We start from the raw sequence: 25,890 nt of genomic DNA, 5'->3' as shown, positions 1-25,890 counted from the left end.
TAGTGTGCAGGTTTTTAAAGGGGAGAATGCTTTCTCCTTTTTCTTTTCCTCTCTTTCTCTCTCTCTCTCTTTCTTTTTTTTTTTTTTTTGAGACAGGGTTTCTCTGTAGCTTTGGGGTCTGTCCTGGAACTAGCTCTTGTAGACCAGGCTGGCCTCGAACTCACAGAGATCCTCCTGCCTCTGCCTCTCGAGTACTGGGATTAAAGGCATGCGCCACCACTGCCTGGCAAAAGCTTTTTTTTCTTAAGACATGTGATCTGCAGAAAGTGTGGGCTGTAGCTTGGGTGAGTGTGTGCATTTCCATCCATATGGTTCCCTCTTCAAGGGTTTCAATTTGTATCAAAGTGGCAGACTTGAAAGGAGGGGTGGCAGGGATGCTACAAGAAATGAGTTTGGCCAATTAAAATCTCAGTCTTTAAGGCTTCATTTAGCTAGTGTCCCAAGTTATGTGTTATAACAAACAAGGTTTGAACTCAAGAGATATGACTCAATTCTCATTCTTCACAAGAATGCACAATAAAGTGATTAAACACAGAATTAGAAAATATTATATACATGCTGGGCAGTAGTGACACACCGTACTACATACCAGCGCTCAGGAGGCAGAGGCAGGCAGATCTCTGAATTTGAGGCTAGCTTGGTCTACAAAGTGAGTTCCAGGACAGGCTCCAAAGCTACACAGAGAAACACTGTCTTGAAAAACAAAAACACAAAAAAGGAAGAAAATATTACACACACACACACACACACACACAATTAGCAAATACTGATACACAAATACACAAGGAAAGCGTGGGGCCATAGAACTGAGGCCACTGGTCACATTTTGTCAGCTGGTCACCATCTAATCTTTTAAACGCATGCTTCCACTTAAACATACTTTATTTAGCATGTTCTTGAGTCCTTGACATTGAGTTCACGCCAACACCTCTATAATAAAGTCTCTCTAACATATCCATTTTCTACATAAAATGTAATTGTAGCCTTTTTGTACCTGGGAACACCAGAAATCACTTAAGCATCATTATGGGGCTCTATAAACAAGGCATGACCTAAATAGACTTTGAAAGCATATGTAGTATATAAGTCTTATATGTTTAAGGAGCCTCCCAATAATTATAGGCTGATTATAAGTATAATTACTGAAGCCCATGCTGCCTGCTATCACAGAAACCAGTGACCAGAGACAGGAGCAGAACCTATAGACTGTGCTATATCCAGAGAACTAGCACCCAAGAAGAGAGAGAGAGAGAGAGAGAGAGAGAGAGAGAGAGAGAGAGAGAGAGAGAGAGATCTACCTTCCCTTGGTCCACCTCAGTTAGCATATTTGTTTTTTCAAGACAGGGTTTCTCTGTATAACAGCTCTGGCTGTTCTGGAACTCTCTCTGAAGACCAGTTGGTCTCGAACTCACAGAGATCCATCTGCTTCTGGCTCCCGAGTGCTGGGGTTAAAGGCTTGCACCACCACTGCTGGGCTCAGTTAACATAACTTTATAGTGAATGAGGACAAAGGCCTGTATATCATTCCCGGGTTTTGTCGTGTTACTCTTGACAGGGGTTCAGCTTGGTCTCTGAGACCCTAGATGTTGGTGGCTCTCCCCTTGTCTCCTCCTGTTCTTTTTATATGTAGCCAGGGGATGGGGATTGGGAAGGGAAGTGGAGAAGGGTTTATCCTGGTGATTGAGTCTCCTGTTTCTCCCGAGGCACCATTTAGATCATACCCAGGCTAAAGGTTAGCACAGACCAAAAAGGCTGTTAGCAGTGTATCTAGGTTTTTATACAGAATGAAGTACAGTGGGGCTCTGGCACTGTGGGATGTAAATTCCTCTCCTGTCCTAAACCAACAATGTTTACAACTGAAGGTAGCAGAGTCTCAGCTTCTTCAACCTCTACTGGGAATACGTGCGTTGGATCAGTCAAAAGTCACTGTTTTGTGTGTCTATACCAGCATCGTGAGCACTGATTTGGGGGATACAAATGGATTTTAGTCTGTAAACAAATTCACAAGCATGCAATCCACAACAATGAGATTATACATTACATATACTATGTAATATATTATATATTATATATATATATATATATCATAACAACTCATGAGGATACACATGCTTAATATTTTCAACTATATGTAGAAAAGAGAATATATGTTAAAATAAATATTAATGAAAAAGTACCATGGAGAAATGAATTTTTTTTGAGAAATGATTATTTACAAGAACTGGATGCTATTCTTTGAATGTCTTCTGGATGGAGTTGGGTACCATGAACTTCCAACAGCTACTTGCAAAGAAGCCCCATGGTACAGCCCACACTCTGTCTCTTGACCTGATGCCTATACCATAGAGCTTCCAGAATGGGGATTTAATCCCCTTTTAATGAACAAGCAAAGAAATCTAGGGATGTAAATGAGGTTCAACATATTCTGGAACCTGCCACCAAGGTATGCCAGGTCCTTTGGACTGAGGTTTAGGCAGTTACTGAACGTTGCTCATCGGCACAGGCTTTAGCTCTTGTGAGAATTAACTGTGTACCATTTATAGGTAATTTCCTTCTTTGGAATTCAGATCCACCAAAGAAAGAGGCTGAATTTTATGTCCTCAAGGCATTTCCTGGTCTGGCAGTCTACCGATGTGTGTGTGTGTGTGTGTGTGTGTGTGTGTGTGTGTGTGTGCACGTGCGTGCGTGTGTGTGTGTGTGCGTGTGTGTGTGTGTGTATGTGTGTGCTTGAGGTCAAGGGAATATATGGCTGGATGCAGAGGATGTGTTTTGGAGCCACCATTTTTGAGTAGAAACAGAACTTGTGTTAAGATTTCTAATCACCTCCCACATGTCACATTCTTCCTTGTGATGCCCAGAATTGTTTGTCATGCCTGAGGGCCTGAAGCATTTTTTGATTCTTCCAATTTTAGAAGTAACTTATTTTAAATGTTGGATGCCTAACAAAAACCTGTAACAGCATCAGTGTGTAATCATCTTTTATCTTATTGTGGCCAAGAAAATGGATCTGTTTTACTAAATGATATTAACTTTTCAGTGTGAAATAGTAGGAATAAGTGTGTACTTATCTTAATATGCTACAAAGTATCTTAAGCTTGTCTTTAATTAATGTTGAGAAAAGTGAACACAAATGCAATTAACTTAGTACAAAACAAGGGGACACATAGGGCAATGATTCTCTGCTAATTTACACTCAAGAACATACTCCTGTGAGAACACAGATGTGAGGCCAGTAGCTGGTATGAGACTGCCCTGTTCTAGGCACACCTTTGGAGATTCCCTCTTGTTTCAGGTTTAAGTGGCTTATATAGCTATCACTTCACTTACATCTAGACATCTAAATGTAGTGGCATTTCATTTGTATTTTGATAAATAAAGCTTGCCTGAGGATCAGAAAAGTAAAACAGCCACACTGGTCAGTCTTACAGTCCAGGCAGAGGTGACACACACCTTTAATCCCAGTAGCTACACCAGCTTGCCATAGAAACCAGGCCATAGTGGTTCACGCCCTTAATCCCAGAACTAGAAAGGATTATAAAATGGGAGGAGACAGCTCTCAGTCTGTCTCATTCTGAGATTCCTGGAGGCAGGATCACTATTTTTGAACTGAGGTCGAGGTAAGAGGCAGTGGCTGACTGCTTTTCTGACCTTCAGATTGAACCCCAACTTCTGTTTCTGAGTTTTTATTAATCATGCTTCATATAAATACAACATAAAACATTAACAGGGAACCCTTTCAACACCACGATTATAATTCTGTATGTTAACTATTTCATATGAGAACTGCATACCCCTTCTCCACTGGAATATCACATACACACATTGATAATTACAGAAATGTTTTTCAGCTGAATCCAGACAAAAGGAGGACCGCATGTTCAAATGTAAGAAGGAGGTGAAGTCTGTCGACACACTCAAAGGATACAGGGTCTACTGAAGAGAGTGGAGGTTTATCAGGGAGGCCTGCCATGCCTGTGCCCTTGAAGAAACAGTGGTTCTTCAGGGTTGAGGATGGTCTTCCTTGGTAACAGAGTGTGCAGTTAAGGGAGGGATGCATGTGGTGCTGTGAGGGAGGAAGGAGACACTCCGAGGCAGGCAGGCCAACCTAACCAACCCTACTGTTCAGCAGATGCCACAACACAAAGGAGTTCAGGCCTGGGGTCCACCAATGCTGTGTTGGGAAGACGGTCAGTGCTTCCAAGACCACAGGGATGCTGAGAGAGTGGGCATTGGCTTCATCCTCTTGACTGTACCCTGGGGCAGGTGAACCTCTATGCCCCACTCTAGATAAGCTACTTTAAAATGAGTTCAGTAGTCTTTGGTCCTATGATCAGGGATGAAAATGTGAAGCTGTTTCTCTATTAAAAAAAGACCCACAGTGAATGGCATTTCCAAACTCTAATGAGCTCTTCAGTACCACACTCTTAACCAGGGCAGAGCTGGAAACCGTACACACCATGGCTTCAGTAGGCTTTTCCAATCCTGTTTTCACCATTCCCATTTCATTAAAGTGGAGGCACACACAAATGAGTCCTGGAATTAGGACTTCCACACAGATCTTTGGGTCTTAACCAAAGCTCCTTTTATACGACAGAGCATGTTCTAGAGAATCATCCAAATTGTAGCAAACGGACACAGATTCTATTCATTGCCACTGGCAACTTCTGCCTCTTTCCGTGTCCTCTTCCTCCATGACCCCAAAGCCTTGAACTACTTGGTACTGAAGTATCAGGAACTGGATGCATGTCTTGGGTCGGAATTTCCCATCTTCACCCTATAGGCCGGTGGAATTTGACACATCAGCGGTAAAGACATGTTCCCCCTTTGAAGTTACACCATTGCAGGTAAGTACAGAATATCAAGGAGACAGATGGAGCTGGGCGGGGAAGGTAAATATGATGTCTGGACTCTCTTACCGTGAGACCGTGGGCTCCATACTGAGGGAGTCACCCTTACACTTCTGCTGGGTCTAAGTACTTTGTTCTGTTGCCTTTTGACAGTCTGTGCGGATGAGACACAGAGGAGAGAATACGGAGCACGACTCTGGCTAATTATCTGTGACCTCTTTCAAGTGCTCTAGACGGACAGACAGCTAGATTAAGTGGATAGATGGAGCTTGATAGCGCCAAACAGAAGCTACCATTTGCGGGGAGGGGTGGTAACCGTTTTTTGCGCATAGCAGGTGATCAGCAAACGTCAGCTCCTGTCCTTGAATAATCTCTTGGTGTGGTTTGCACACAGAAGGCATTCAGTCCTTGTCACTTGCTGCCATTTGTGTCTGGTCTCTTAAGGTGTTACACAGGTATCAGTTGTGCCGTATGCTAGGACATAGGAGCATCCAGATACATTTGGGCGGGAGAGCAGAAATACAGTTGTCTTTTCCCATGTAGCTCGTGAGGGGCTGATGGTGTGTGATACACTGAGTATCAAATTTGTTTTCCCTTGGGTATCACCGGCAGGCTACTTCAGCCTGATGCAATCCACCTCTTCCGTGGCCGGCACCCCACTGGTTTTGAGGTCAAGGTCAGCACTGGACTTGCTGCCGTAGGGAGAGGGCCGCCAGTGCAGCAGCAGCATCTTTTTGAAGTACTTCATGGTGTTATTCTTGACCGTCACGAAGCACACGGTGTTGATCATGCTGTTGCTCATGGCGATGCACTCAACGACGTAGAAGGCGGTGAGGTAGTGCTTCTCCTTCACAAACACAGTGGGGAAGAAGTCTCGCACGATGGTAAAGCCATAGAAAGGCGCCCAGCACAGCACATAGGCCGTGAGGATCCCCATGAGTAACAACACCGTCTTGCGGCGGCAGCGCAGGCGCTTGCGGATCTGCTCCGTCTGGAAGCCAGGTACGGCTTTGAACCAGAGCTCCTGGGAGATCCTGGCATAGCACAGGGTCATGGCGACAACCGGGCCCAAGAACTCGAGGCCGAAGACGAAGAGGAAGTAGGATTTGTAGTAGAGCTGCTGGTCCACCGGCCAGATCTGGCCACAGAAGATCTTTTCCTGGTTCTTGACAATAACGAGGATGGTTTCGGTGGTGAAGTAGGCAGACGGGATAGCGATAAGGATGGAGACCATCCAGACCAAAGCGATCAGGAAGGAGGCGGTCTGATAATTCATCCGCGGCTTCAAGGGGTGGACAATGGCCAGGTATCTGCAGGGAGAGGGAAGCCGGCAGTATGGTTATACTTGGAAGCACGATTGATTTTTTTAATCAGCCCAGAGCATACACAAAAGCCCGGGAACAGCACAATGAGTCCCCAGACGCCCACTACCCAGGTTTAAACAGCACTAGATTATTAACAGCCCCACTTGGTAAAGTAGGGATTTAAAGGGAAGAGCAGATAGGTTAGATCAACCTGGCTTTTCTCCCTTGCTTGGCATAGGGATCTGGGAATTACCCTTTCCTTGTGAGATTTGTTTCCCTAAATACAACCTGAGACAAGTGGTACTTACCCTGCGGGATGTCTGTGAACATTAAACATGCTCAGGATGTACTTGTGTGAATATCTTTCAGTAGATGCATGTGCTCATCTGTTCATGGATCGATTATACCCTTCGGAGTTTTCAACCTTGCTGTCCTACCCACAAGGTACTTTTATAAAGTTTTTATTCAGAATACCTCACGCTTTAAGCGGAAAGACGACCTCAGAGTGAGGTGTGGGACACTGCCTGGGCTTTCTCCCTCTCCTGGTTGGCATCAGCCTGCATTACGGAGGCAGTGGGATTGAGTACTCTAGTGAGAAATAAGCCCTAGGCTCAGGTTCATGGCTGGCAGACACTGTAATCGAGCCACCTGATATAATACTTTCACACCCGCCTCCCCACGCCATTTCACACTCAAGAGAAAGCACACAGTGAAGACACGTCACTGTGGTACCTGGAAGCTTTACCCTTGTCCTTTTCAGAGGGTCACTGCGCAAGAAACACAAGCCAGAATCTTCCGCGGAAGATGAGCTTGCCCGTCTGAGAGAGGGAACAGTAGCTATTTCGATATTTGGGTCCTGGAATAATTTCTGTGTATTATGTGGGTGGGGGGCAGGAAGGTGGAGGAAGAGAAGAGGTGCGAGAGGTAGGTAAGAGAGACTATCCTGGAAATGAGTGTGCGGGCTGAGAGCAGGAAGCGTGTGGGCCGGCCGAGGGCAGGAAGCCGCCTGTCGACAATTCTGTCTGACTCACCCTTTCTTTCTGACCAGACCCTTTGACCACCTTTCCAACCCCTCTGCCATGTTACGGCCATGCTTTTGTCCCTTGTGGTATTTCTGCCATCTTGTCCCGTTCTGCCCCTGCTTGCTGGTGGCTCTCCAGCTAATTCCATACTGGAAGCTTCTGAATACTGAGGAGAAAGTTGGACCCATCCCAACCACAGGCGGGGTGGGGGCACTCCTGGGTGGGGGTTACCACGGCAAGTGCTGGAGCTCTCCACCTATCTGTGTGATCAGGCTAAGAGGACAAGCATCACAGGGCTGGAGAGGCAAACAGATAGGCATTCCCGACTTGGCTGGGGCAGGCATTCATTATTCTGTATACTGTACTGATCCAAAGTTTTTAGAGGCTGTAAAACAAATCCAGCACTTACTAGTTCTCTCAGTCTGGTCCTTGTTGACATCAAGGACATCAGAAAGAAAACAGCACTGACTTGGGGGAGTTAGGAGGCCAGTTTCTAAGCTGTGCACATGGGTAAATAACTTAGGCTTCCGAGATTTAATCTCTGTTATCTGTGAAGTGGGGATAACAATGCCTTAACTGACAATCTATCAGGATTTTTCTCAGCTTCCAAGAAAGTCAACATTCATAATGTATGATGAGTTTAGTATATTGTTTAGCCTGATTATTTCTCCTGACTCATTTGTTGGCAAGAGAGACACCTACAGGGTCTCTGTTGCCAACTATCTGCTTATCTGCTGGGGTGAGGGGGGAGAGAGAGAGAGAGAGAGAGAGAGAGAGATAGAGAGAGAGAGAGAGAGCACTCAAATGCTTCTGAGGTCAATGGATTCCTTTAACTCTCTACAACTAGAGATAGCACCTCCTCTTCATGAGCATAGTCTCTGGGCTCAGTTTCCAGAGTCAGCACGAGCTGGCCCTTCTGGTGTCTCTGGAGAGCAGAACAGGGATATCTGAGCAGACAGGAAGCACACAGGGAGACTGGGGTTTCTCTTGAGAAACTAGCATTCATAAATTGGTGGATCATTATTATTCTTAATGTTTGATAGTTCCTAGTTTTTAAAATGAAAAAAAAAACTTCTTGAGTTCAAGAGCCACGTCTTCTACTGCTTGTATTTCAACATCTATGTAGCCTGTGGCCAGAAGAGCCCAAAATCTTACTATGGCTATGGCAGATGCAGCATATCCTCCATATGCTTCTGCTCTTTCCCCTTCAGTATATACCTGACTATAGCCCCACCGACCTTTATCACTTTGCTATATCCTTCCTTGTACCCCTATGCTCTTAACACCTCAGTATATCTGCCCATTCCTCTCTGCTTTGCCACTTCAGCACATATGTGTGCATCCTGGCATGCCTACACCTGTCTTTTTGTTTATCTGTATGAGGGTTTTCTCTGACTTCCAGAGTCCTCTTGGTCACCCGTGCTGTATTTTCAGAGATGTGATGACTTGTAAGAGCCCCGAATAAACACCCCAGCTCCCTCCTCCTGCTCCTGAGAGAACTCTGAGCTGGGATCCACAACCAATCCAAGGGATCCTCAGCAGGAATCTCCCACGGAAGCTTTAGCAATGTGTCTGCTGCCCTCACTTCTCACTCCCCTCTCGGTACTTTCTGGTTCATCTGCACATGGATCCCTGTGTCTGAGGGTTTAGGGGAAAACACAAACTAAGATATCTTCATAAGTTATCTTAGTTGGAGACAGAAAGGCCAACAATATGACGGTTGCTCTTAAAATATAATCTTTGGGACCAGGTGGTGGGGGTGCAGGACTTTAATCCCATCACTCAGGAGGTAGAGGCAGGGTGATCTCTGTGAGTTCAAGATCAACCTGGTCTCCTGAGTGAGTTCTAGGATAGCCAAGGCTACAAAGAAAACCTTGTCTCAAAAAAACAATATGTATATTTTTTTGGAGAAGAACATCTATATCTCCATACAATATGAATTGGAAGGTCAGGCTAGCATAGCCCACAATGCTAGCTCAGGATTTATATCCTTTGGCTGTTGTGGGATATTTGTACACTGTGTGGAGATATCCACTATGATTGGTTTAATAAAGAGTTGAAAGGACAATAGCTAAGCAGGAGGTACAGGGTAGAGAGAGGAAGTAGGAGGAGATAATTGAGGTGCAGGGAGAAGCCAGCGAGACATGGAGGGGTGGGGAATTGGACTTACAGAATGAAAGAAAGGTAAAAAGCTGTGAGGCAAAATGCAGATTAATATAAATGGGTTAATTTAAGTTATAAGAGCTAGTGGGACAAACCTCAGGTAAGGTTTAGTTTTCATAATTAATAATAAGTCTCTGTGTTGTTGTTTGTGAGCTGGTGGCACAGAGAAAAACCTGATTACACTGTGACACTGGGACTTGTGGAGATTTCATAAGCACAGAAAGAAATATCTTAGGGAGAGCCAGCAACAGCGAGGTTCAGATGCTTCACATGGGTGGACATGGATTTCAGGGAGCAGTGGGAGGCTCCTGGGGAATGACAGACCGGTCAGCAGAGCGCCAGTGTCCACCGTGACTTGACAAGTGGCAAAGCTGGAGGGACACAGATTGGACTTAGAGCTGAGCATCTAAGTGTGGGGTCAGTGGCCGAGGGACAGGAAGAAAGGCCGGGGATGACAGTCACTTCCCTGCTGGGGTCACTGGGAGCGGTGGCGCAGCTGGGGAGGTTGTGTGGGGAAGGGGTGGCTGGGGCTGAGATGGAACCTCTGTTGCCTGTGCCAGGGTGACTGCTTTCTAAGCAGTTCTAGCATCGCAGACCCTAAGAGAAAGCAAAACAGACATCAGGTCATGGCACAAAGCTTGCAAGAGGACGAGGGGTGAGGGCAGCAGTCACTCTCACTTCAGCAAGCATGAGCGTCTCTCACGAAAATGAACAAAAATGCAGATTTTTGCAACTCCCAGCTCAAGGGATTCCCCATTCAGGAGACTTGGGTGGGCGGGGCTCAGGAACTAGATACAATCGCTGTAGCAAATGGTAATCTGGTGATTTTCCTGAGGAAGCTGGCGCAGCCAGCTGGTGAGTGTGCGCTTCATAAACTGCGTTATGAGCTGCAGGGCCTCAGAGCTAGGGAATGAAGGTGCTTTCCTGCAGGTATCTTGCTATAAAAAGGAAGAAGCGCCTTGTTTCTGTGTCTTTTGTTAGTAGAACGGAAAAATAACTAATGGGCATATTAAAAAGCGTTAAACAGTGCTAAGAACAAGGGAGGAACTCAAAAGCTGAAGGAGACAATAGAGAAGGTCACAAGCCCTTCATCAGAACGCATTTCAGAACAGCGCAAAAAAGTGAACTCATCAAAGGTCCCCACCCTCCACCCCGCCACTGGGACAAAGCTGACCTGAAACTGTGTACGGAAATGAAACACACAAGCTATCTCATTAGCCGCTGTGACAGTCTTACCTTGAAATTCATAATAGAGCAAGGACTTCTAGAAGGTCTCATGCAAATGTATGTAAATAAGCAGACAGACACATGCAGAACAGCCAAAGCAAACATGCCCTTCCCTCTTTCCTGTCAGCAAACTCTGCTCTCTTATTTCCAACCCAGCTCTGCAGCGCAGTCACCAGAAGGCATGCGACGTGCTGTGAGATCCCGATGCAGTGATTAAAGAACAGACAGATTTGAGCTGTGATAACAGAAGCGATGTCTGAGACAGAGTGGAAATTATCAGGGGCAACGGAATGTTTTATATCTGGATCCAGCTGCATGAGAAACATGGTACCCTCGTCTTGACTGGAAGCTGCCCCCCGTAACTCTTGCATGGCTTTTGAGTAGTTGCTGCCTGAATTTTCCGCTTTTTGCCTTTGTGTTGGGCTGTCTACACCTGAAGCCGGCAATATCTCAGATCACGACCAGAACTATGGAACTCAGAAGCTTCCCGCTTGCTCGAAGGTTAGTGAACAGAACACAGCTGGAGAAAAGTCCCCCCCCCCCAGCCCCTCAACAAATCACTGAGGAGCCGCCTCTGGAGTGATGCCAGCCCGTGAACGCGGAAGTGAGGCTCACCTGTCAATAGCGATGGCCAGCAGGGCATTGGTGGAGACATACAGGGAGACCGTACGAAGGTAGTTGACAGAGGCGCAAAGCACGTGGCCATGCTCCCAGGAAAGCTGACGTACCACGTAATAGTCCATCTCAAAGGGGCAGCAGACGATCGCCACCAGAAAGTCCGAGATGGCCAAGTTAGCAATGAGGAGGTTGGTAAGGTTGCGCAGCTTCTTGTAGCGGGCGAGGGCAGCAATGAAGACAAAGTTGCCGACGCCACAGACTAGCATGATGCCCGCCAGTGCCACGCCAATGACAATCTTGGCTGCGAAGAAGGTCTGTGTCTTGGTCATGTCCTCGTCCTCATCCAGCGGGAGGTCGTAATCGCCGTAACTGAAGTTGAAGGGGAGGGAGGAGGCGTGGTCTGGAGGTGGATTGGAGCCAGGTGCAAAGCTAAGGGTTCTGTTCTGGGCTGCCATACTGTTGCCTGCAGGAGGGGTGGTATCAGGGAGGTATGTCCACGTGGAGTTCAGCACCTCCAGCTGTGTTTTGGGGGGATGTCAGTGAGCGCAGTTCCCTGCTAGAATCCTAGGGGAGAATTGATACCATCCAGGATCTGGTGGGGGTGGGGGGTGGGGGGAACTAGGGGTGGGGGAGCGGGAAGGGGGGGAGATGGGGAGATAGAACAAATGGACAGCAAACATCAGATCTGACAGTATTCCCCCAGAGTTCTCTAGTACAGTCCATCTAGACCCACCCAGGGGTAAGGAGATGGGAGACCCTCTGCCTGCTGGCCACAGAATGGACTGGACTCTCCATAGAAACCCGAGGGGAATGGGCACCCCTGCCCTTCTCCCAGCAGACAGTGCTGTTTTGACTGTTGTTACTCTCAACCCCTTATCAGACAATGGCATAAAGCAGGGGCTGGAGAGGAATCCGTTGGTGGGTGGGAGTGGCTTTTATGGGGCCCAGGGCAGCCTGGCCACACATGGGGCCCAGGCTACACAACTGCCATGGCAGGCAGCACAGGGTTCCAGGAAAAGCCATAAACTGACATCATCCAGGGAGGGTCAGCATCTAAAAGGGAGTGAGTACCTGACACTTCAACCATTAGATAAGATCACCAAATGTCCCTGAGCCCAGGACTCCTCTATTTCCCTAGACAGTTGGAGGGTCCAAGCTTGAGCTTGGATAAAGGCTCTTTGCCTTAACATATAGTGTGGACTCCGTGGTGGTTTTTTGAGGGGGACCCCATCATCTGGGCATAACAGCTTTTCTATTCTTGCCTGTTCTTTGCCTAGGGGTTCTAGAAGCCAGTCTTTCAAACTGTCTCTTAAAATGTGGGGGTTGCAAAAAACTGGACAACAGTAAATGGTTTCTGAATGACCAAAAATCAGCTCAAAGAACAAAATAAAACATGGATCTAAGCTCTTCTGGCGTCCTTCAACCACATTGAACCAGGAGACTTCGTTATAATCTTGTTTCTAAACATGCACGTTCACTTTGCCCTGCGTGCTGTCTGCGTGCTGTGAACAGGGCCTGAAATACCTTGCCTCAGATCCAGATCGTGCTATGAATGGCACTTCTACAATTACTGTACACTAGGCTTTCTGATCTCATAGAAACATAATGGTTTAGTTATGGAAAACCAAGACTTTGAGTGTCACCATTTCCTAGTATGTAAGCATCAAACTGGTCTGTCTTTTTGTTTGTTTGTTTTGTTTTTGAGGCAGGGTCATGCCACTTAGGCTGACCTTGAACTCCTGATCCTTTTGCCCCAGTCTTCCAAGCACTGGGTCTGTAGATACACACGGCTGCATACGGCTACTAGTTACTAGCTTGGATTTATTGTGCTAAAACATTTTCGATTTGAAAATTTCTATGTGGAGACCTGTGTGATGGCTTAGTAGTTAGTCGTGGTGCTCGCTGCTCTTGCAGAGGGATCTCTTGAACAAAACTAGAGTTCAGAGTTCAGGTCTCAGCACCAACGCTGGGTTGTAAAAACTGTAATCCAAGCTGCCTTTTCTGATACCCTTTTCTGGCCTCAGAGAGTACTCAGCACACACATGCACACAGGTTTAATAAGAATTTAAAAATTTCTGTTTGAGCTGATGACTAGAGTCTTTAAAAAAATCATTAAATGAAATCTGGCTTGGAATTTGGACAGAATTTCCAGCAGTTTCTTAACTGGCCCTGAAACACTTCTTCCATGTGTACCACAAGTTTACAGGAAGCGACATTCCCAGCATGGATGATTACAAAATCAAAACATCATTCACCTTTGAAAAACGTTGAAGATGCTACATCGAATATTCAGCCAAGATTTACTTCTTTATGTAAAAATAAGCAATCCATCTCATTAGTATACAAATTTTCCTTCCTCATTAACAAGTGGTAAAATTATATGCATATCAAAGAATTGTTTTAAAATATATTAATGATTTATTATCAGTAAATGTCTGATTTATATGCCTACTTTATATGCTTATAAACCCAGGGACATGTAAGACATTCTCTGGTGATTGAGGTCCTCCTGGATGGAAAAACCTGCTCTAGAATAAGTAATTTCTCCCCAAGTTGACCCCGCTGCTCTGGATCTGCTCCCAGACTCCTTCCCTAGGCTCCCAGCTTCCCATCCTCAGCCAACCTTGACTTGAGGGACCGAATCTTGTCAGCATCTGTGTTCTCTGAGGTAGTGGTTGCTCTGAGACCAGAATGATCTGGAAACAGCCTTCTAAGAGTGGGTGGGGACGCTCAGGGACTCTAGGGGCTGTTCGTCGTTACCTGAGAGCTCCTTTATATTCTTGGTGTCTTCAGATGTCCACAGGAGGGAAAGGAAATGAAGTTACTAAAATGCTAGCCCTTAGTAGGTGACTGCTACAGGGGAAGGGGTCCCTGAGTGGTTGGGGAGAGTGAGTGGCCGGGGAGAGGCCCCCAACCTAACTTGGTCTGTTTCATCATCCATGAACCACCACTTCCCTCCCGTTCACACCTCAGCACATCTGTGAGTGTGGGAGCTGCAAGAAGGGAGAGAAAGAAGCTATCAAACTGGATAGCAAGATCTCTCCAGCCTTGTGAGAGCAGGGATAGTGTTGGGAGACAGGAATGTCACCCAGCCCAGACACAGCAGCCACAAGGGCGGGCTAGTCAAACCCCAACTTGATACATACTTATAAGCTGTGTGCTCCACTCCACTTGACAGTTGGGGTTCCGGCAGAGTCTGCACCCCAGTGTCCTTCCTCTGGGTTGTCTATTGGTCTTACACAGGCTGACACTGGGGATAGATAAGTGGGAGTCCTTGCTGGCTTCTCAGAACCGGCCTGCCCACCGGTCCCTTGTCTCCCATTTGCCTCGGAGATGAAAAGGCGCGGCACTGGTCCGGGAATCCAGTGGGAAATTCAAGCTCAAGAAGCAAAGCTGGTCACCAGGGTTGTCTGCGGGGCTTGGGGATGGCCCGGACACCTCCGCCCTTCTCGGCTCGCCTGCCGCTCCTGTCCCTAGTTCCCGAGCTGTGCCCTAGTCCCCAGCCCCAGTGTCCCAAGGCCGGGAGGAATCTCCTGGAAGCGACGCTCAGTGCCCCAAGTCCACCCGCTACCACCCGGCACTTACCTGCCTCGGTGACTCCAGGGGCGCACCCCAGGCCTGCGTCAGTGCGGGTAGGTGGGCGCGGTCAGGGCTCTGGGGACCCTGGCTAGCGCTGGCCAAGGTGCGCGTGCTTGGTGGGCGTGTATTGTTCTGTTCTGCCCTTCTCGGTGCGCTTCTGAGCGGCTGCCTGGAGTTGCTGCTTCGCTCTACAGCTCATCATCCCACAGCCTGGGAGTCAGCCCTGGTGGCCCGCCCCTTCGGGCGCCCGACTCCGCCCCGGGGACCCCGCCTGCCTTCCAGTCAGGCTGAAAGAGGGTCTCAGACTACAGGGCCCTCAATAGGCTTTCTAAGCTCTTGAACCCTGTGGGACCTCCACAGTCGGGCATCCACAGCATCTCAGAGACTGAGCAGTGTCCTCTGCACCCAGCCGTGGTTCCCACTGCCAGCGTTCTTGCCCTTTGCAAGCCAGTGGTCAAGCCGTGTCTTCTCTCAGAGGTGTTGCAGGGGAGGCCCCCATACTGGAATCCAGACCTTAAGAGGCAAATGGTGGTGGCGGCTGTGGCAGCATGGCTTGCCCCGCACAAAGCTTCAATTCTGAGATCCCCATCCAAATTCTGAGAAGACCTTTCCTATACGATTCCTTGGCTATTCAAAGACAACCCCACTCCAACTTCCAGCCTATCCACGGAGACTCCTCGTCCCCTGCTTTGCTTCCAGAGGAGTTTTTACCCTGTTAGATCAGAAACTGTGTCTGGATCACAGAGAGCATTTTCTAGATGGGGCACAATCAATAGACTGCCAATTTAAACTTTCCGTATAGAGGACTTGGAGAAGTCCTTTGGGATTGGGCATTCTGTGGTTCTGCCTGTCCTACCTTATGTGAAACTACCCCACTGTCCTGTTCTCCTATCCTTCCCCCCAACCCCCCATGAGCAGGACAGGATCTGGCTTTCTGCCTTTCTCATAGGGAAGGGCTGTGGTTTGGCTGGTGCTGTGACTGCTCAGGACAGTTTCCAGACCGGAGGAAGGTCCTTATAGCTCTGTTTTGTTTTTGTACAAGGAGCGGGCTGATGCTGTGGCCAGATACCGGAACATTCTCTTTAGGTCTTTCAAAGGGTTTGTTCATACTTATCAACTTCAGCTAAACATGTCCACCAGCTCACCCCTTATAGGGGACAAACAGACACCTTAGGACCTTTTGGTGTGCTCACAACATCCCCCCAAGATAGATTTAGGGGAGGGTCACATTCACACAGATCAGGAAACCCACAGCTGTCATCCTAGCAATGATGTCTCAGCAGATTTTTTTGGGGGGGGGTCAGGGAACCAGCATGCAGGACCCCAGGAGACAAAGAGGACAAAGCTTTAGTGCTTTAGTGTGTTGAAATAGTTGTCTTAATCCAGGCTCCTCAAAAGACCCCCTAAACAAATTTGAGTTCAGGCAGCTTATGGAAAGTAAGAGTAAGGGTACACAAGAAGTGATACAGAGTGAGGGAGAGCCAATGCATTCTGTATTAATGAGCAAGGGATACTGTGGCCATTGGGGGCTCACACCACCTACAAAACATGGATAGCCTGCCTCATGGTTGTCCACGGTAGCACAAGGCAGCTAGAACACGCAACCATTGCCCCAAGCCCCAGCTCCGATGGGCAATTTTCCTTTCTTTTTGGACAGTTTTCTTGAGAGCCGTAATTGCCCTCCCATGTGAGCCAAGAGACTCCGTATGTGATGGAGAAAGCCCAAGGCTGAAGAAGAGAGAGCTTCAAGATTTGAGGGGGAGGGGTCAGCTTCAGAGAGTTACCCCACTGGTGAGATCAGGTGCACGGGGGAAGACGGGGCAAGTGCAAGGCTACCACGTGTTCTCATGCCACGATGAGGGCTCCTGGGTTAAAAAAAGAGGTCCCATGCAAGCCATGCTGCAGGACAGCTTCTCAGTCAACAGTAAACTCACGCGATTCAAAAATTAAAGCATATAAAATGATATCTTGTGAAGTAACATTCCTACCCCATCTACCTTGTGCACCCCCATTCTTCTTTGGGGTCCTTCACATTCTTCTAGTTTTTCCTTTTGTAAATACAGTACCATGTTCTCATTCACCCCCTCCCCCGAGCATGCCCATATCCAATATGCAGCTGGCTTCTTCGTCCTTCTACTGTAACATAGTCTATTGTAGGGACACTGTTGCTGCCTTTTAAAACCCACATTGCCTCACATATTGTAACAGTTTCAAAATGTCTGTAAAACTACAAATTAAGCTATTTCCATTTTTTAGTTCTTGTCCTGTTGTGGTATAGAATGACGTACAGATTACAGTTCATCGGTGAACACACACACAGCGCATCTTTTGGTACGTGTGCAAGTATATTTGTATGACGAATTCCTAGAAGTGGTATTGATGAGTCAAAACATAAAATCCATTCTCACAAGGCTTTGTGGTAGATTCTGTCACAAAAAGCTCCGCAGGCCTCTATTAAGCAGTCTGTCGGGCGGAGGTCAAGGCTCCGCACTTGATTGATGAACACATGTCTATTGAGCCGGAAGAAGCAGTATTCCAGAACAAGATTTCTCAGCAATGCTTCCTGCCCTCAGTCCCAAAGACACGTTATGATGTCCCTTCGTTCTTCCAATATACAGGAGGGGACTCTGTTCTAAAACAAACAAACAAATAAACAAAAAACTTCCTTTAAGTCAGTTTCCTATGTCTGTGTATCTCTTTTGGAATAGTCAGAAAGCAAGTTAAGACTGAGTCGTTGTTATTGACTGTAGACACACTTAGGCAAACTCTGTTAGACCTTTGAAATGAAATGTAACTGAGCTCCATGAATTACTGGAGTTGGGAAGGTGAGGACTCTCAGTAGAGGTTCCGGGGTCCCAGCTTCCACCTCTCACACACCCCACCTGCTTTTCCAGGCTTCTGTAGCATGCCTGGGTAAGACACTGGTGGACTGACTTCATTATGTAGTGCTCTGGCTGCCTCTCTGACTTCAGAGGGCAGTACCAGGTGTCAGTTGGGAGGATGAAAAGATGTCAGATTTTATGGCCACTAGTCCTACTTCCTGTCTGTGGACAAAAGCCCTAAAGACTTCTTGATCAGAGTCTGAGATTGCCATTAAAACTGCTTCAGAAGTTTGGAATCCCTGGAGGAGGCAGGAGAAGTGTGAAGAGGGAGTGTACTCTTTGAAGGATGGAGCTAGTCACAAGACTCAAAGCTGAGGTCCAGCTGGGTATGGGCATGCTCACCTATAATCCCAGCACTCTGGCAGGTTGAGGCCAGAGGATCAGGAGTTCAAGCCCAGCCTCGGGCACATAGTGAAAGTCTGTTTAAAAGAATCAACAAGTAGAGTAGGCATGTAGCATGTAGCTCAGTGGTAGGGCTCTTTCCCAGTATGTACAAGGCTCTGGTGTGTGCCCAGCACACACACACACACACACACACACACACACACACACACACACACAGCTGGACTCCATAACAGAGAGTTTAATTAATGAAATCTACTTTGTAGTAAGGGGTGTGGACCTTTGTTACTAGAAAGCAGGGAGGTTGAGTGTTGTAGCTACTGAGGAACACCAAAGGTTTTCCAGTTCTGTCGACTGAGTCTGGGAAAGATTTTTTTTTATAGAGAAAAATTTTGATTTTGATTTACTTTGTACCTCTGTATCTCTGGCTCTTTCTCCTCCAGGTGAAGACCTAGTGTTCAGGTGTTCAGGTCGCCCTTACCCAAGCTCAGGAAAGGATGCAGACACGCCACATGCCACTTGGATTCTGGGGTGGTGCACACTGTGTGAGGGAAAATTCACAGTGTAGATATATAGAAAAGCTGGCCTCTTTCTCTGCCCCCTCTCCATAATCCTGCCCCTGAGCGCTGACCCCTTTTCCCTGGGCGGTCTCAGATGTGTGCAAATGCCAATCATCAAGCTTAGGTGTACTTGGACTCGTTTTAGGAGGGAGTGGAAGCCATTTTCGTCGTGAATGACATAAGGTTCTGGGTTAACTTGAATATTAAAAAAGTATGACCTTGATTTGCATTCCGGAAGAGAAACGGGACCTTTGGTTGGGGTCCTTAGAACACGTAGAGACAATGATTTGAGTGCACTGTGCTTGCTAGGGAGCTGATCATAGGAAGCGCTGTGGAGAACGGAAGGCACGATGAAGAAAGGGAGGTGGCCAAGAAAGAGAAGGCGATAAAGCTAGCGCTAAGGTGGAGGAGGTAAACCGAGCCCACACTCCTAGGGAACCGGCACAGCACAAAACAAGACTTCCCTATTCTGCCAGCAGAGGGCGTAATGGAGCCCTTGATCGAGAACTATGAAAGTGTCAGTCAAATCCCAAAGCAGCTGTCTGCCGACGCGCAGGTAGATCAGAACCTGCTGTTTAAAGACCGCAGAGAGGGGTACACTAGGCGTTCTTTTCACTGTTGGGGAAAAGCACCTGACAGAAAGAACTTCTAAGAGGAAAAGACTGAGTTTGGCCCCTGGTTTCAGAGACTCTAGTCCTCAGTCTTCTGAGCTCATGTTTCTGGGCACGTGATAAGGCAGAATACCACGAAAGATATGCACACGGGAGGAAAGCTCCTTGGGTCACGGAAACTACAAAACATGAAGTGTGGTCAAGAGGAAAGGACAGGGACAAGATACACCTTGCAAAGGGGTGCTCACAGACCTACTTCCGCCACCCAGACCCCTCCTCCTAGGAATGCCATCACAGTATGAACCAATCAGCGGATTAGTTCACTCATGAGGTCATAGCCTTCAAGGGCCAACACAATCCCAAAGCCTCACCTCTGAACACTGCTGCTCCTGGAGACTAAGGCTTCAATACATGAAGGTGGTGACACTTCGTGACCCGACAGCTGGGAGACGAACACCGCAATGGCCAGGGTGAGCTGTTTCTGTGTGTCGTGGTGGGGGAAGGGATGCGACATCTGAGGGCACCTGCCACCTGACATTGCTTTGCATGGTCGTTTTATAACTTCCTAGCCAGTCTCTTTGTGTCTGTGACCCTCAGTGACATCTGAACATTTTGTTCTTATGGCAAAGGCAGAGGTGCCTGAAGAAACGAGCTCAGAGGTGCGCCTCCATTTCATCGGCTGGAGCACTTGTTGAGAGTCAAGGGTTGAGGAAGGCCAATGTACCCTCCACAGGAGAGCATCGTAAAGCTCCATTGGGAGAGGCCTGAAACAGGGAAAAGTGAAGAATTGGACCGAACGATGCAACCCACCGCACTTGCCTCCTGGCCCCGAAGCCAGAACTGCTTTTGGATGTGATGTCACTTCCTCAATCATTTGGTGTCTCATTGTCTCTTTTTCTACTTAATTTGCCCTAAGGTGGATTCTGACATTTGCTGTCATTGAATATAACAGAACCAGGAAATTGTGTGTGTGTGTGTGTGTGTGTGTGTGTGTGTGTGTGAGAGAGAGAGAGAGAGAGAGAGAGAGAGAGAGAGAGAAAGAGAGAGATAGAGAGAGAGGGGAAGAGAGGGAAGGAGGGAGAGAGGGAGGGAGAGAGAGAGAAAGAGAGAGAGAGAACAGCTAAGAAAGATGAAATATCACAGGTACATAATAAGTGACAGAATTGATTTTCAAACCAGACTTCATCCTCTCCCTTGGGGAGTACAGCCTGGGATCAGGATTCCAGCCTTAGGAGGCCAGGGAGCATGGGGTTGTATTCATTACTTTTGTATGTTCTGACCACACCCGCCGGAAGCCACTTCAGCCACTTCGGGGAGATTTCAGTCCTTCATGGTGGCAGTCCTCGTCGGCTTCTCAGTTGCCTTGACAAACACCTTGACCAAAAGCAGCTTGGAGGGGAAAGAGTGGATTTGGTTTTACTCGTCCCGGTCACAGCTCACCGCTGAGGGAAGTCGTCACAGAAACCCAATCAGGAGCAGAGGCAGGAACTGTTGAGGAGGCTGTGTGTTGGCTTCTTCAGGACTCACATCCATATCCTGTTCCTTTACATCCTAGGACCACCTGCACAAAGGGGCAACATCATGGAGAAAGGCAGATCAGTGTGAACATCTCCTGTATTTTAACTTGCTGCAGGTGCCATGCCCCCTTTCCTGGCCCTCCCAACCCCCAATCACCAAGTTCTCCTTGATGTTAATAGTTTTCCCCATGGTGTGTCCATTTACATAAAGTGACTTTTGCTTTGTAACCTACAAAGTTGGCGCCCAAACAGGAGCTTTCATGGTGTTTAAGGCCAGTGAATCCGATCTGCACCGGCAGTTGAGTTGCTCAGAGTTCTGAAGTGTGCATCTCCTGTTTACTTGCAAGACGGTTAGCACTGGATCTGCCTGAGGTCATTTGGTCCCCAACTCTCCAGGCAAAGAACTGATCTTGTCTTAGTTAAGAGTTCTATCTATCCATCCATCCATCCATCCATCTATCTATCTATCTATCGTCTGTCTGTCTGTCTGTCTATCTATCTATCTGATCCAGGCTCTCGCTAGGTGGCCCGGACTGTTCTGGAACTCTGTAGACCAGGCTGACCTCAAACTACCAGAGATCCACCTGTCTCTGCTTCCTGAGTGCTGGGACTAAAAGTGTGCGCCGTGACACTAAGCCTCCTTGCTATTTTTCTTGAAACAGAATGAACTCTTGAACTATTTCCCACTTCTTTCTTTTACCAGCAGGAATTTAGCACTCTAGGGGATCATGGGTAACTGGACTGAAACGCCATAACATTGCCACCAGGACCAAGACAGTGCCCTCATTGCGCCCGGCAGTCACTCAAATCTGTTACCCGACTTATGATTTCTGCCTAAGTGCTTTTGGCCTCGCTTTAAATACTGTTATTAATGCAAGTGGCACATCAAGGCAGGCAGACTCTGCAAGAAGGCAATTCTTGTAACGAAAACCTGGTTAGCATCCAGATTTTTTGGACACGTGAATGAAAAAACTGGAAGAGGAAATTGCCATGTGTGGAGCAATTATCCCCAGGTGCTGGCGTCACGGAGGACTCTTAAGTGTGTATATTTTGAAGCTGACACAGTAGGCGCAGATTACTTGTGTAACAAAGAACACAGGCACGCACAAGCAAACAAAAAGTTATATAGCTCTCTGACAACAAGGAAACAATAGCACTTCGTTTTGACACACTCAATGCTTTTGAGAAGTTAATTGGGGGTGTGAACTAAGCCAATAAAATGGTTTTATGTAAGTGTTTTCTTCACTGTATTACTCTTCCTGAGCGAGGATGGAACCCAGGGTCTTGCATCTACTAGGCTAGTGCCGTCCCGCCAGGCTGCATGATCCTGCTTACCGGACTCTGCGTTCTACTCACCAAACAGCTGGTTAAAAGCCATCTGATCACACTCATTGGAGGGCTTGCTGAGGAGCTGCATTGATAATGTCTTTACATCTGGAGCCCCATCAGTGAAGGAGCGTAGGGGGAGGCCATGCTGACAGCCAGGCCCAGCACTCAGAGGATCCACCTTAAAGGCTCCTGGGAGCCACTTTTCAAAGTTTTAAAATTATTTTCAATTATGTGTATGTGCATGTGTGTATGTGTAGGTTTGTACACGCACGCAAGTGCAGGTCCCTTTAGAGGCTGGAAAAGTCTGTTTCCCCTAAAGCTGGAGTTACAGCTTCCTCTGAAAGAGCAGCTCAGCAGCTCGAGCTGGGCTGTCTCTCCCACCCTCTGAGCAACTCTTAACAGGTCAGAAGCACCTCATTTGGTGCAGGTGTGAGAAACACGATTGAACCAGCCAATCAGAGGAGGGACTCTGGGGGCAACCAGGTGTGTCTCACAGGTCCCAAGGCGGGACTTGGGAGGGCGGACTCACAGCTAGAAGGCAGCCCTGCAGCTGTGTGGCTCTCTGCTTAGGGCTCTATTTGGTTTCCTATGCCTGCCCCCCCAACCACTCCCCCACCCCGCTCCTCCCTCCCCCTCATCCCCCCCCCCCCCCCCCCGCTTTATGTTTTCCTTCTGCTCCATACCCAGACCTCTCCAATTTCAAAGTCTAGGAATTTCATATACCTTGGAGAGAAAAAGAATTTAACTAGTCCAGCCTGGGCCAAACATTTACCCTGATGGCCACCAGCCCATAAGAGCATCTGTTCTATTTGGAAAGGTGCCCTCCTCCCAGACAGATGTAACCCCAAGTAAGGGCACAACTCAGGCTTCTCTTGCACCCGCTCACTCCCCTCCATGTGCCCTTGGTACAAGCAGTTGACACACAGCAGTCCGTGCATACCCTGATCCAGTTCGTGGTGGCCAGAGAGGGCCAGCAGGTGCATATTGTGAGCCTCCGAGAAGGTAAGCGAAGGACAGCACTCCTTTCTTCTGGCCCCAAGCTTTAAAAAAGGAAAAAAAGCTTGAGAAGCCGCCACCTTGTCTTTCTCATGCAAATCATGTACCCATGACATCTGGGCATAGGCTGATAAAAAGCTTGGAGCCCTTGTTTGCACATTCGCCAAGCACAGTGAAGAGAGCTGAGGGATGGGTTGCTGTGGACAGCTATGGAGAGACATAGAATCAGACATTCATGACATAGTCAGAGCTCGGTTCGAATCCTCCATGCTAAGACGCAACTGCAGTAGTTTGGGAGGAATCCTGGCTGGGCAGGGGATGGCTTGTTAAATGGTGGAAGGAAGGAAGAGTTCTTCCCTTTGGAATTTCCACTTGAGACATTTGGAAATATCTGGCTGGCGAGGGTTCCATCTGCTCAGAAAGACACTCGCAGTTTTCCTCTTTGAACTCTGCTCGAACCCACTCTCTATAAACTGTGGTGTTCTGGACTCTGTTTGTCGCTGTCAGCTTCATCCCTGTATTAGACACCAGGCTCCTTCTGTGTTTCTGGAGCACCTCGGGTCTCCCTGCATCTGGTTTTCTCCTCAGTTCTTCTCTCCTGCTCGGGAAGAGAGCCTTAGGTCCCACCTTTCCTGCAAAGCAGTCTGTCCTGGTGGACCACTGGCTTCTTTTTTTCAGAATTCCTCTGACTCAGTTCCCTCAACTGGTCTTTCCATTCCTTTATACGGAGCTCGGCACACATCTCAAATATCATCCTGTTAGAAGTGACAAGACATTTTCTCCTCTGATTGTTGGAAGTGAATGTTTCTAATTGACCTTAAAAGACTTTTGGAAACATTGGGTGGGTTTTCTGTTCCATATTGTATTACCTATTTTCTGATATGAAATAATTCCATCTTGATTTATGCAAGGCATAAATTGGATGGGTAGTCTTCAAGAGGGCTAATTGATGTATGCACAGGGTGGTCATGAATGGTTGAAGTCTTCTCTGGGGTAAGAACTCTCTGAATTTCTACTAGCCACTTCCAACAACAGGGTGTTATCTTTTTCTCAGAGATCATTGGATTCCATGTTATGTCTTAGTGTGTGTGTGTGTGTGTGTGTGTGTGTGTGTGTGTGTGTGTGGTGACTTAAACAACTGGTAGTATTCAGGAAAATTTTAAAAAATATAGAAAGAAAAATAGATTGGCTCATTTGGGAGATCTTTGGTTAGGGAAGTTGCTGGGGATTTGTGGGACCAGGTTGTTAAATGCAGATAAAAACTCCCGACCACCAAAAGACCCTCATGGAAGATCATGATAGATGCAATGATTTTGGATGCAGTGAGGAGTCTCTTGATGAACTATAAAGCTAAGAGGCTATGGGGGCTGGGGAGCTCGGAACAGCAAGCCAAGAGCAATCTTCGCGAAGGGTTTCAAAAGTGCTTCCCATCAGGCAGGAAGAGGCAGAGTGGGGAAGCCTGCGTGCAGTAGGCTATTGAGAAAATGATGTGTTATTAATGTCTCTGATTAATAGCTGGAAACCTTTTGGGGGTGTTGGTAAGGGTCCAGGAATTAGGAGACACGCTCTTTGTAAAAGAAAAACAAAGAAGAAAGGAACCAAATTTTGTCAGCATCTTTGGGGGATTGTGAAGCTCAGGCTCCCGGTCATTTTGCATTGTCCTCAGTAGGAGCTGTTAGGCGGAAAAGGTGGGGGATGAATGAAGGTGCCTCTCTATGCTTGAGGGACGTTGCCGAGTGCGGATTAATGAGACAGTCACTCTCTGTATTTCAGATTCTCTCCGTGACTATGGAGGGAAAGCTAAGTCCATCTGCTGCGGTGCAGCTACGAGCGAGCACACAGTGCCCCAGGTTCTTAGGCTTCACTGTAAAACAAAGAAAATGATACCTGGGGACTAACCTCCCTGGTTCTGACTTAGAGGTCTGGAGCTCAGCCTGGCTTTGGGAGCTTTAAAAGCTTTTCCAGATGGAGACACAGAAATGTCTGAGCACCCTCCTTGTGGATTTTCTACTGTAAACGTTTAAAGCCAAAGTTGCTCTTTGAGGTCGGGCTGGTCACAGAGAACCGTATTTGTACTGAAGAGTGTGTTTGTTAGCAACAAACTAAAGCACATTAGAATGTTCTAACATGTCTTCAGCTGCACAGTTCCACCACATGAGGAAATAGGTGTGTGTGTGTGTGTGTGTATAGAAAGTTATAAATTTTACTCTTAAATTTAATTGAATGTAATTTTCTGAACTAATTTGAAACCATCAGGGTTTTGCAAATGCTGAAAAGGACTAAGTATAAATTTTGTTTTAACACAGGTTATAATCTATAATTTGATTAAAAAAAACAGGCAATGATTCACATTGTGGATGAACTTTGGTGAGGTAGACTAGCTTTTATCACATAGATTTTGGTGCATAGCAAATTGTCCCCAAACATAGTGGATTGAAACAATAATATTCATTAGCTTCCATCAGCCTTTGGTGAGTTAGACTAGTCTACGGATGCGAGTGGGACTCGGGGGATCTTGGCGGCACCTGCTTGCACAACTAACGTCAATGCATGAGTTGGGTGTGGCCAAGTCGAGGATGGTTTTGCTTATGTGTCTGTTATCTTTTCAGTTGTAAAGGTAACAGAGTGAGAGGTCATGTGAGATCTCATCCTTGAGTAGGCTAGCCTGGGCTCAGTCATATTATACATACTTTAGGACTTCAAGAAGACAAACCTAATGTACAAAGACCCCTTTTCGTCTCTGCTTGTGCTATCCTATGGGTTAGGACGAACCAGCCCCTGAGGTCACATCTCTCTGCTTTTCATATGTACTTTGTGTTACAAGACAAGAAGTGGTAGGAGAATTATTTTAGATAAGAGAAAATTAAAGAGACACGAAAGTCAGCAGGTGGGT

General features: G+C 47.2%; 1 protein-coding gene across 1 annotated transcript; it reads right to left on the bottom strand.

The window, feature by feature from the left end:
• Positions 1-3,667: 3,667 nt before the first annotated feature.
• On the bottom strand, positions 3,668-11,791 carry Prokr2 (prokineticin receptor 2). The gene is made up of 2 exons (XM_087911180.1): positions 11,179-11,791; positions 3,668-6,157 (listed from the first exon to the last, which is right to left on the bottom strand). Exons 1-2 carry the CDS (start codon positions 11,634-11,636, stop codon positions 5,461-5,463), a joined length of 1,155 nt encoding a protein of 384 aa, XP_087767306.1. The 5' UTR covers positions 11,637-11,791; the 3' UTR covers positions 3,668-5,460.
• Positions 11,792-25,890: the final 14,099 nt, after the last annotated feature.

The sequence above is a fragment of the Myodes glareolus genome, chromosome 10, assembly GCF_982192425.1.
Source record: "Myodes glareolus chromosome 10, mMyoGla1.1, whole genome shotgun sequence".
In the NCBI taxonomy this organism is placed as follows: Eukaryota; Metazoa; Chordata; class Mammalia; order Rodentia; family Cricetidae; genus Myodes; species Myodes glareolus.
This window is presented reverse-complemented; position numbering and strand designations above follow the sequence as displayed.